At 37.5% G+C, this 13,161-nt stretch overlaps 1 protein-coding gene across 3 annotated transcripts in view; it reads left to right on the plus strand.

Annotated features, from left to right (window-relative positions):
- Positions 1-4,544, plus strand: part of stol (voltage-dependent calcium channel subunit stolid) — a 46,693-nt gene extending 42,149 nt beyond the window's left edge. For all 3 annotated transcript variants that reach the window (XM_020954498.2, XM_020954497.2, XM_086832051.1), the window contains 3 exons: positions 30-188; positions 244-400; positions 471-4,544. In XM_020954498.2, the coding sequence (XP_020810157.2) occupies positions 30-188; positions 244-400; positions 471-664 (510 nt within the window). In that variant the 3' untranslated portion in view covers positions 665-4,544. The remainder of the gene's footprint in view (positions 1-29; positions 189-243; positions 401-470) is intronic.
- Positions 4,545-13,161: the final 8,617 nt, after the last annotated feature.

Below are 13,161 nucleotides of genomic sequence, written 5' to 3' on the forward strand. Positions count from 1 at the left end.
AAATCATTAAATGTTGCTTAATTGTATAGGAATATACGACGCCGCCTCCTGCCAGGCAGCATAAACCCCATGCTGGACCTCGTTTCACGCCGGATCCTCAGAACGCCAGGCGTTGCGATCTGGCTACAGATCTGTATATGCTCCAGCCTGAACGGCTTAATCAGGGTGGCCAGAACAATCCACTCAAGGTGGGTACCATACATAACATCCTTGAATTGTAAACCAATATATATCTTCTTTCAGGGCAAGCTGACCAATTGCCATGCTTCCGGCTGCGAGCGTCCATTTAGCGTTCAAAAGATCCCTCACAGCAATCTCATTCTGCTCGTGGTGGACACTCTGTGTCCATGTGGCTCCAAGCAGCTGGACATTGAGCCGCTGGAGGATTCGGGTGTGATTGGTGGGTATTTTCCACGACATTACATCCGGAAAGCTTTACTATAAGTCCCATATCATTGATTTTCCTGCAGGAGCCTGCAGTACGAGACGACAGAGCCAGGAGCAAGAGTCCCGGCGACGACCCAGGAAATGCATAAACTATCATCCGGAGGAGATCGAGATCCAGCAGTGCGGCCGTGGCAGTCCCCTGCTGCACATGTCCGGCTCGGTGATCGTGGCCCATGTCCTGATGGTGACCGTGACCTTTGTGCTGGCCAATGCGTGATATGAGCACTAAGGATGCTCTGAGAACTAGGTGTGAGAACTAGGGTTTTGTTTTTTCATTTGGTTTGTCGAAGAGGAGGCGGAAGAGTCACTCTTGATCCGGGGAAATACGCAGTTTGAGTTAATTGATTTGATAAGCCGAAGTAGGAACTATTAGCAGTCCCTCAACCACCACATTAGCCGAGGGACAAAGGTAATAATCAAATATTTATTAGACGGATTGCTGCCGCGAGCAGCGTTACTCAAATAATAAGTACTAACGAGTTTATATCCATATGTTTGTAGACAATAATTTGCAGGAGATGTTTTAGGCAAAACGATAGCTAAAGGTAACTTCCTTAATCTGTACGTGCAATAACTTGAATACTTTAAATTAAATTAAACAATTATGGTACTTTATAGAGCGAGCTTTGTTTATCCGTTATCAAAGTCAGTGATTTTCTCCCAATTACAAAATAATTGAGACAGAAAAATACGCGAAAATATGAGTGCAAAAACCCCAAAAACGAACGAGAAATAGCCATCAGTCGATCAGATTGTGTATATAGTATCAAGAAAGTATTCAAAATGAACAAAATTCCTACCGATAAATAATTCGTTTCTTTCCTCTTTTTTCTATCGTACAACACGAGTAATAACTAGATTGAGTTACTTTTAAACTCAACTGCGTACGCACAAATATAAAGTATTATATATATTTTACAACCGAACTAAATCGAATTCACTGAACAAACGGAAGACTTGAATTACCCGACAGCAATGTAAAAAACAAAGGTACACAAAAAAAAAACAAAGTTATAGACAGTTAATATCGTACATACATCCAATTTTGAACATAAAACCAGCTAAATGATGGCGAAGAGAACAAGTCGATTGAAAACAAAATATTTTAATTGTTTTGCAGAAAATAAACAAAAAGAGCAAAGAAATTTAAAAAAAATAAATAAATAATAATAATTTATTTTGTATACATTTTTATACAAACCTCATATGCATAATATGTATAATACAAAATGAGGAAAAGAAAAGCAAATCGAATAACTGAGCTACTCCTACTTTCTGATTTACCTTTAAAGTTATCATATTTCTGTTGTTTACGTTTCACTTACTATTTAGAAATTAACATATCGATCGGAGTTCAGAAATACTTATGCATTCTTTTCTTTTCTAAACGAACATACGAAACTATTTAATGAAACAAAACAAATAGAAACACCTACATAATCACCTACACACATCTACACTCACTCATAGACACTCTCAACACCCTCAACACCTACGAAACACACAAAACAATATATAAAGAAAGAATATTTTCTGTGTCTTAAACTTGTATAAAAAATGTCTTCCATTAAAAATACTTAACGAAAAAAAAACAAAAACAAAACAAATCCATACTAAGTAACAAAATTTATAAATCAATAACTACTAATTAACTTAAATTATAAAATACGATTATGTAAGGAACTATATATATATAAAAACGAAACATTTAACTCGAACGTCATTAACCAAGCATTAGCAATTTCAAAGGTCACCGAGACCCTACCGCCTCGACGGCTATAAGCTGTCAACGGTGGAAGGGTCAAAGGTCGACGAAGGAAACCGAAAAAGCATTCATACAACCCATAGAAACCTAGATAATATTGTTAGTTAGGGCTGGGTGTTTCGCAGATGGAGACGGCGCAGGCAAGGGAAGATCCACACAAGCATTAGAAGAAATATTAGCAGAATACTTAATATAAAGAATACATACATATATGTAATAAACCCTATTTATAATACACAACTTGAAACCAGTAATCAATTGTAAGTCGTAACTCGTAAGCGCTGTTTGTTAAACGATGACAATGTCGACGAATTATGATCATGTTGCAGTGCGTGCATGTTGAGCGGTACACCAGTGCGTATACTTGATGTGCGTCTTTGGACCGAAATGTGTGAGTCGTGAGTGTATTTGGGTGTGTGATGCATGTGTGTGTGACTGGGGACATTGACTGACTTTAAGCGGCGAGAGTGGTGAGAATGTGAGAGAGCTTGTGCTGAGGCAGTTGAAAGTTTGAAGGACACGGAATACCTGGTAGGCCAGAGAAGGCATAACACACAATATAAAAAACCCCTCCCATCAATATCCTCTAAATCTCCCTCTCCCTCTCTCTCTCACACTATATCCATCGGTAACATTCTCACTCACTCCTGCTCTCATCGGATCCGAGCAAGAATCCATTGTAAAATTGCATATAGATTGCATCCTTCGCATAACTTCAACTCGAAAATAATAAAACATATTTATGTATTCAACTTTTTGCAAAAAAAAAAACAAAACAAACAAATTCCATATCAAAGTAACAAGTTAAAGGACACTCTTTACAGATGTATTAATAATATAATAAACGTTCTGCAACATTTTCTATGTTTGTTTATTTTTATAAGGAAATCGAATGTTTGTATGTGTAGTCCATAATTTTCTAAAGACATATGAATACCTATATTGAAAAAACCAAAAGAAAACTGAAAAAGAAAATGAATACGAGAACGAAAAACGATTGTAATGTTTATTGGTCTTAATGGAATGGAAAACAAAAAGAAAAACAATTAAAACTACCATTATTAACTTACCAATTAAATCAAATTTTTGACAATGCGATTTTTGCTTTTTGGAAATCGTGCTTTTTGCTAAAAACAAAACCACAAGAATGAAACGAAAATGAACTATTATTATAATACTAAACACACACTTTTGCTCTCTATAAACCCTATATACAAGCATCTTTCTATACGGAACATTTATAAAAAGCAATCCGATGCGAAATAAAAAGCACACAATTGCATAGAATATGTAATTGGGCGAATTCTTTAAGAACTCTCTCTCTCTCCTCAGACATCTCAGACACAAAGAAAGTAAACACTTCCTTATTTGCCGCTCCTGTTCTTTCTTATTATAGTTTTTATTTTTAATTGCCGCATTCAGAACATAAATTGAGACCAAAGCTCAAGAAAAATGGGAATTATATTATGGAACGACAACTACGCATACATTCATGTAAAATTAGAAAAACCAGTTACTGACTAAAATCGTTATTTGGAACTCAAGGCATTCTATCAAGTAATATTCAACGTAAATAAATTCTGTTATTGTTGTCGAAGGCATTGAAATAAAGAGAAAACTAAGCTAAACACAAGCAACTTTTAAGTTGTGAGAGAAATTGTTGTTTCATTAAATTTGTCATTATGAGATTTGAAAATATAAATGTTTATCGCAAAAGCAAAACAGTATGAAATACATATAAATGTGTAAACAAGTGTAATTCATATATATCTGTATATTCCAGTGACCCACAAAAACGGCTTACAAAAAATAAATATCGAAATTGTTCGAAGAAGCTTCAAATTTGGATAATTATAAATTAAAACACACACACCTTTTGTTATTAAACAAACACACTCACCTATGACACACCCCTACACACACACACACACAGATAACATATATAGACAATGCTTTTGTTAATTTTGGATGAAAAGTCTACAAAGAATTTCACCTAATAGATTAAAGTAAATGAAAACTTTTAAGAATTAGTAAAAGTAAAGGAAAAATATTTGCAAAAAACCTAACTGTTAAGATAAAAGTAAAAAAGCGCATACTTACATAAATTAATATAAACTTGCTCATTATTCTAATTAACAAACCGGAAATTATAAGTAAATGGTAATACATAAATAAAATAATTAAACCAAGTTAAGATTAATTCAACATGAAACAGGAAGATGAACAACTAAAAATATTATAAATACATAATATGACCGAAGGAACAGAAGAAAAAAACAAAGGAAAAGACAAAAAATAAAGAAATAAATGACAAAAGGTATTATAAAAATAAGTTGATTTTAAGTTGTTTTTAATATTTTTTTGGGTGTTTTTAATATAAGAGAGAATATAAAGAGGAAATCTAATTAGAAATTTCGTAAATTCTTGGTTTTGTATTGATTGTTCTTGGTATACCCTGAAGGTTTCCGGGGTAATCTACAATACCTTCCATTTATATATTTTTGGCTTTAAATAATTCTAAATTTAAAAGGGTTTTATATCAAGTAAATATCTCAACTTAAAAATACATAAATATCATGACTTACTAGAAGTAATCTATAAAAGTTGAGTAAATCACGATATTGGATAGTGTTTTGCCTTCACGACTCTATCATTCGCTTGCCCATACGCTTACACAAGAATAGTTCGTGATTTCCCCCCGCCATTTTGTTTATCTTGAGAACCTGATCAGTAATGGCCGGAAAAGTTAATTGAACGGCCATCGTTTTTGGCCGATCGCAATCGATCACCATGATTAATGAATGGTTGAACCGAAGAGCGGTATGTAAACACGCACTCGTTCACGCACTTATCTCCGCCGCCGCACAGTGGCTGTTATCGCCTTCGCACAGTGGGCAGTGGCACTTGAACTTGCTCCCCCCGTAGGCGATAAGCGAATGCGGCACGCGCTCGATCCGGCCGTGGTCAATTGCAATTGGGGTTGCTGTGTCATCGAAGGCAATCGATTGATATCGGGGCCATTTCTGTGTCAAATTGCGGCAGGTGGGGCAGCGCATCGGTGAGGGAATGCTCCACTTTCCCCTAAAATCCGCTTGCCTGCATTATTAGATTAGATTGTAGTTTTGTTCTGGTTTTTTCCTATGTTTTTTTTTATTTACTTTTTGTTTGGTATCAATATTTTTGGTGGTCGAGGTTAGGGCAAGGCTACACGTGCCTTATTCTAACTTATAAAGTGTTTGCATATTTATTGTTTATTTGGCTGCTGCTACATAGTGTATATATATATGCACCTTATCATGAATCTGAAGTCAAAATCTGCACTCGGCAGTTTTTGCAAAATTTTTTAATTTCTTTTAATCGTCGTCACTCGACAGCTGATAATTCTATCATATTTAGACTTTGTTTCACCAATCGAAATATATATGAATCATTCAGACCCTATTGGCTGATATTACAAAGGTTAATTTGGCTAATCAGAAAGTTTGAGACATATGGAACCATCGAGTTGTGGATCCATACGATTCAGATTGTACAAAAGTCCTTTTTTGAGACCTCAGAGTGAATACTTCTTCAGCCTCTGTACTCAGAATGACTCTGTAAAACCCCTTAAGAATGATAATCAAAGTATTTAATGAGATATTTTGGCACCAAATTCATTCTAAACAGGTAAGAAAAGCTATAGTACATCTAACTGCAAACTTTCTTCAAAACATCTTTATTGCCTCTTTGATAATATTATTATTAATCACCGAAATCAATTCTCAGATTGATTGAATTATTCGCCAAGTCAGATTGCTTCCTCATCGTCTAAATTTATCTATTTACACTATTTTGACAGTCAGATTGATTTGATTAACCCGCTGGGAGTGCTCGTTAACACCTTTCCCACTAATTCACGGCATGTGTGTGGCACCGCATGGCTCGAGTGTCTCTGGGAGAGCATAAAACTGACCACACATCAACCCAAAATAATTTAACAAAGTAAACGAGAATATATAGCGCTAATTTTAGATCGGACACTAGCCGGCGATAATAAAGCACCGATTTATTTATACATCACTTGGCAAAAGGCGTTGGAAAGAAAGGCAAATTGCGGGTAAACCACCGAGTGCCAACTGCGTCATCTCTTGGCCCAGAGTGGACATGGGAGGGACGTCACGACTTGGCATTCGTGGGGTCTGTTCTATGCATCATCCGGATTCCGGATTCCGGATTTCGAATTCCGGATGGTTAGGGGGTAACCCGCCCCTTCGAAATTCCGGCGGACACGAGCTGCATGCGTGGCCGCGTTGGCAATTCGCGTTAATTGCTCTTTACTGCAGCCAGATGATTGAGTGAATTGAGTGCGAGTGCGATTCGATAAAATTCGAATTTGGTTCACACGTCTGGCGCATGACTCGTAAGTGGACTTTGTCCCCCGAGAGAAAATCTAAATATACCCCCGCCGCCAAAAGCACAGCCCGATGGCGTCTAGCCTGTCTGTCTGCTGCTCCGAGTCAGAATTCTGGATTCCCAATGATTCTCCAGCGTCGAATGCAGGCGCCTCGAGTGCTCCAAAGTCCAAAGTTGTCAATTCGGACCATCACATCGAGCTGGTACAATGTCATTTGGGTCTTCGCAATTACTACTTCTCGGTCTTGGTTTCAATTGCCTCGCATTTACACAGCGAACGGAAAGTTCCCCCAGCGAAAACTGATTAAGTGCGCCCCTTCATTCAGTTGAATTTTTAATTAATTTCACTCCTTGTAGCCCGAGCAAGAGCTGGCTAATTATTTTTGGCTTCTTTTCGATTATCTCTTCGAGGATTCACGCTGAGCCCACATGAACAGACCACAATCGGAGCAACACCTGTTCCAACGAAAACCCTCCATCCGTGAGCACATGCTAATGAGATTGCTAAATGATTTTTAGCTTTATTTTAATCGAAACGAAAAATTTAACGAAATTTAAGCTATCTTAAAATGGAATTTATTAAGGCTTATAAAAACCAAAGATATTTTTTCCATGGAAAAGACGTTCTCAGAATCAATAATAAAGGTTTGGTCTTTAAAACCAAAGTAATCACAAGCAATTTGTGTCAAAAAAAAACACATTCTTCTTCCTGCCAACATAGGGCAAAACAAAAAAAATGTAAATAAGTAATCTTGTATTAAATATATAAATTTTATAGAATTTAAAACTCGATCATGTTTAGACATTGTTTCACCTATAGAAATATGTGAATCATTTGCTTTGTGTTTATAATTTCTAATGCTTATAAAATAAATTTAAAACTGGAATTTCAAATAATTAACTATCGAATCATCGAGTTGTGATCAATTCGATTCAAGTAGTATTGTCATTTATTGAGACGTCAGAGTGAATATTCTTTTAGAGTTTGTACTTTAAATTCTAAAGATCTACTTTGACCTTTTAATTTTTATTATCTATGACAAATAACTTGATAATGTTTATATATCAATAATGTAGATGGAGATCCAATGGTACTTTTATAATTTAATACCTCATTTGCATTCTTAGCAAGCAAATGTAAATAAATAATATTTCAAATCGCATTCAGCCTTGACGAATTGCTTAAGGCTCTCCTACACATAACATATACTACTAATCTGCGCTCTAATGATTATTTTTATTTCTGTGTACTTTTGTGTATTCCTTTTTATAATTAAATCGAAAGTCGTGGGTGTTATCAATGGTTATCAAAGTATATATAGAATTAATATTGTACATTTGTGTTTATGTCTGGCTACTTTCCGGTTGTCAACAAGAAATCCTCTGTAATCAGAAGACTTTGCTCTTGTGGGACCTATAAAACCAACCATTTTATTTGGTTAAAACCATATATTCTCTAATATTTTATGAATATATTTTAACCTTCTTCTTAATGAGCATATTTTCAATATTCGCATGCCGGAAATATTTTGTATTTTCAATTCTGGGGAAGGTGGCTTGGAGCCTGAACTTTGTAGCGCATTTTTAAAACATTTTTAAAGCGTATACGTAGTGCTTTCCAGATCAAATGCAATGACAAAGTCTAGACAAGCAAGGCCACCATTAATCATTTTAATGAGATGAATAATTCTGAAATTATAAAATGAACTGCAGTAATATATTTAATTCTGAACTATAATTCATCCACCAATCAAGTTTTTTTTTTAAATATTCCTTGTGCAAACCTTATTCGAAAGTCGGAATTCCCTAAGAAAGGGTACAACAAATTAGGTAATCGGTTCAGTTTAGATTTAATTATGCCACTAAAACATTGTTTCTAATAAAATTAGAATTTCTGAGAGGCCCGGCATCGATAAGCCTAGTTTTGTGACGTGTTTTTCAGCACGCGCTCCATAGTTCGAATTTAGGAGGAGCTCGGCAGGGATCGTGACTCGATCCTGAATATTGAATATTGAATCTGATTAGGTTTGAGTAAGGTGAATGATTTATTGAGATGTTTCAAGGTAAGCAAAAATCCGAGGCAGACTTAATCAGTCGCTCGTCATGTGGCCCGAAAGCTGAGCCTCAGCAAGATTTAATTTATATAAACAATTTACATACTATAGTCCTCCATGGTAATCTCGAAAGGCCCATGCTCGACGGGCGTGAAAACTCCGAAATATTCGATCACACATGCTAATCAACCGAAACAAAAGGCAAAACGAAAACAAGAAACCTCAAGAACGTCGTAAAAGCTCATCGTAAATTGGCCAAAATGAAGCGATTAGCTCGCCAAGGGACCAAACAAAAACAGACTTTGGCTTATCAGATGCAGGCGATGGGTATCGGCGGGGCGTGTGAGTGCGATTCGCTTTCGGTACGCTTTCGTTACCCACATTTAGCCCCCAAAGAGAAATGTCCGCTATCAAACGAGCCGGCAGGCGCTGAACTTTGGACCTGTTGGAACGAACACAGACACAGAATACCCCGGCCGACGTCAGCTCACGTTTCGGGTGACGAATGCCGCGCGCTCGGCTGGCGATCAAGCTCCAACATCAGACCTGCAACTTGTTTGACGCTGGAAGCTCGATGGCCGGAGCACAGTGGAACAAATGTGGATACAACACAGATCGTGCTATCTTCGATGAAAACATGATAATATTAATATTGTTAGCACAAAACATTGACAACAAAAAATAGTGCCTTGCCCAACTTGAAACACGTTAAACTATTTATCAACTTTCTTTGGCTTTAAAATACTTTATCTAAAGTAAATACAGCTCATAATTATATGTTGCTTAAATTATATCATTGAATATTTATATGGTCACAATAAATGTACCACAACTAAAACTGAAAATATACATACATAAAGACACTACAAAACTGTCTTGCTTTGCAGAAATTTGCATTAAGTTTTTGTAATACTAAAAGTTGTTACCTCGCCCACTGTGCGGCGTGGGTGTTCGACGCAGGAGGCGATCGGAACCGAGCCGAGTGTCAACCGGATTTTGGAGCGCTGCTGCCGGAGAGAGTGATGCCGTGGCAGAGGGGGGAAAGTCGAGCCTTATCAGATCACCGGTCTCTGTCGCTCCCGTTCTCGGGAAAAATAAAAAAAAATTGCGCATCACTTGGCAAATCACAGCTCTGCTGGCTGTTATCAAACAACTTGCCTGTCTACCGCCTGCAGACTGGGCCATACCCACACCCATACCCACACCATTGTCGCATATATTCCAGGGCAGCCTTTGCGGTCGCTGCCGTCCATCGTGGAATTATTCACACGCAGACGTTCCCAACGATCGGACCAAAAATTAAATCGAGAAATAATCAACCAAGTGGTGACACACAATACTTCTGAAATCTCAAAACATACTTAGTGACTTTGGTGGAATTCAGTGAAAACACACTTTCGGTCAGAAAGCAAAGATCGAAACGGATTTGTTTTGTTTAATAAATAATTGCTTGTCACTCCGAGGAGATCAAGTTCAAATGGTGAAATAAAAACAATGATTATTCTGTGCAAATGATTTGCAAAAACAGTTAAAAAGGAAAAATAAATATTCAAGGACGTTCGCAAGGCATCCGAGGAAAGCAGTTTAAATTTTTAACGGATTATAATTCAGTTAGGTGAGTTATATAACGCAAAGTATATATTTTTTTTACACAAATGTGCAAATGAGTGAACTAATAAATGGCGACTTAAAACAATCTCCAAGCTTTTAAGCAATCAATAAAGCTAGAAGAAAATCACAATCTCATGGATTCATAATTAATGAACAAGAGTGCGAACCCCAATTTAGATTGTGTTTTTTGTGGTGAAATAAAATTGTGAAGAGACTACAATATCATAAAATCGATATCAGAATAATTGGGCATTACCCGAAGCATGGAAATTTCTGAAATCATAGCGGAAACTCATTCTCTGATTAAAAACTAATCAAGGTGTTCAACGAACAATATATCGATCAGAGGCCTCCTCCTCCGTGATTGATTGCCACTCGTCCGCTGATGAATATCTTTTCTTTTTTCGAGCCTATTCCGCATAACCTACAAAAGCTCTTGACCGACGTGTGCAAATTTCAAAAGCTAATGCCGGAGAGCTTCCGAATTGGCCAAAATGGCCAAAATTTATTGGCAACACAAATCCCAGCAAAATCCTGAAACAAATTTATGAAGGCATCGCCTAAGAACGTGTGGCGAAAAAAAGTATTAAGACAGATTAAGTACTAATTTGCGCTGCGGCTGTCAATCTGGGCAATCTCCGTGAACGGTTCCAAAGGTCACTGCGAGGCATGCTCCCGGTCGATGATCGCCGTGAACAGCGTGATCGAGATCGGTATTGGGATCGGGATCGGAATCTTGGGATTTATTGCCGAAAACAAGAGAGGTGGTACCCCCATTTTGTTGCAGTGCATTCAACTGCAGGCGAGAGAAATGCAGCGGCCAGTGATAATGGCAGCCACTTACGATAGCCCCGGCCGCTGCCCCGTAATTAATGCGAAAATGATATGGACAGCGGCATGGAAAACCCCCAAGCAGAGCAGAAGGCTCCCCTTCTTTTTCACACAGAGCGAAAAAAATATAATGACACGTAATACGATCTGGTTTCATATGAAAATTTATGATATGGTTTCATAAATGATATCTTAAAATATGAGTTCTTTCGGAATTGTTGAATATCTTTATATAACCTATCGAAAACTTAGCTGTGGTAAAACCCAATATGCTCTAGACACGTGTCGTGATATTTTCCTAAAAATACTCATTAATTATTAGCATACTTGGTATAACATAAGGTCTTCCTAAGAATTCGTATTAATTAATACCATTTTTGAAAATGAATCTTTAGTATAATATTAATTTTATTTTCTATGTAAAATTTTTGCAATTACCTAGGGCAAGATTTTAACATTTAAATTCTTAAGTTTATTCTGAAGATAATTTTTTTGTGTGCATCAGCTGTACTTTGCACCTCGCTGAACGCATCCAGCTCCAACTCCAACTCCACACCACTCTCCACTCTCCACTCTCCACTCTTGACTCTCTCAGCTGCGATTTTGCATTGGCTTGGCAACCGGCAGAGTTGGGCTTTGTTTCTGCTGCGGATCGAATCACGCGCCGCTGGCGTGCTCGATGACGTAGCCCGCTGCCGCGAGCGCCGAGCGTTGAGTGACCTTCTTGAGCTTCTTCCAATCCGACCCCCTTTTCGTCGCCCAAGTCGACGGCGGCGCACGCCTCGGATCGATTTCTTTGATAAGTCGGTCAGGCGTTGCACTGCAGCAGCCAGTGCAGAGCTGGCATTACGTCAAGGAAAGTGTGCCAGTCCGTACTTCCTGATCCGACCGATCCAACCCATCCCATCCGTTCTGATCCGATCTGTTGTAATGGGCCCCCCAAGGCTGTTACGATGGACGTCACTTTGTGTGGTGTGGAAAAAATCGAGATTTTGGAACGTGACAATCTACGTAGATTGGTTGTGGAAAAATATGTGATGAGATGATAAGTGGGGCGACCTATGCTGAAGGCAAGGACGTAATCGTTATGATTGGGAAATTTCGAGTTTGAAATTTTCGATTATTGTGAAAATTACTTTTCATTTTGTGAGATTAAACTAATTAAACTGCTTCAATGAGTTGGTCAAAGTAGTTTCGCAGATAGTTGGAAGTTCGAATGACTCAGGAAATTGATCAGATCTATAACCTTTAGGTTTGCTGACAAGCGAATTTCTATGAAATATTCAAAACAACTTATTTTCCATTTTAAATATATAGAATGAAATGAGAATATTGTATATGAAAAAATAATAATAATAACAATTTTATGAACCATTAGCTACGGCCTAGAGATTAGAGATCCCTGATTCTATAGCTGTTTAGCTCCTTTATAATAAAGTCCTTATTAAGTCATATGCCTTACTTATCTGTCATTCAACTCCTACACAATGTTGCAATAAATTCGCTAATCTCCGAGGCCTATTCAGCCTGCCAACCACATACTTGATGGACATCAACATCTTTCTATACAATATTATTAGTTTCTATTAATTTTGATGATCTAATTGGCTTTAGAAAATCCCGGTTCGTGACAAGCACAGCAGGCACGTGTTCTGCTCGGAAATCGAACTGAATTGAAGTATAATACGACTATAACTCGTGATCTGTGCTAGCCTTCATATACAAAAGTTTGTACGTATGTACATTATAGACAGTTTTCTTGACCTTACTCGACTGTTCCACATTTAGCCGAGACCAGAACAGCGTAGTAAAAATAAAAGAAATTCAGCTGGCTGATGAAATTCCCCCAACGAAAATAAACATATAGTCGTGAAAGTCCCCGCAAATTTCCCCGATCCCAACACTTTCGTTTGTATTTGAATTGGAAATGGAAATGGGAAATAGTACAAGCGACAATTAAGGGGCGCCAGTCATTTGGAATGCGAGTGATTTTTTAATCGATTGCCGGAATCCGAATCCGATTAGCCGGGACAGCGTAAATCAAATAGTGGGCATGGTTAA

Source organism: Drosophila serrata, unplaced genomic scaffold, assembly GCF_035046125.1.
Source record: "Drosophila serrata isolate PLE 108 unplaced genomic scaffold, ASM3504612v1 contig_245, whole genome shotgun sequence".
NCBI lineage: Eukaryota > Metazoa > Arthropoda > Insecta > Diptera > Drosophilidae > Drosophila > Drosophila serrata.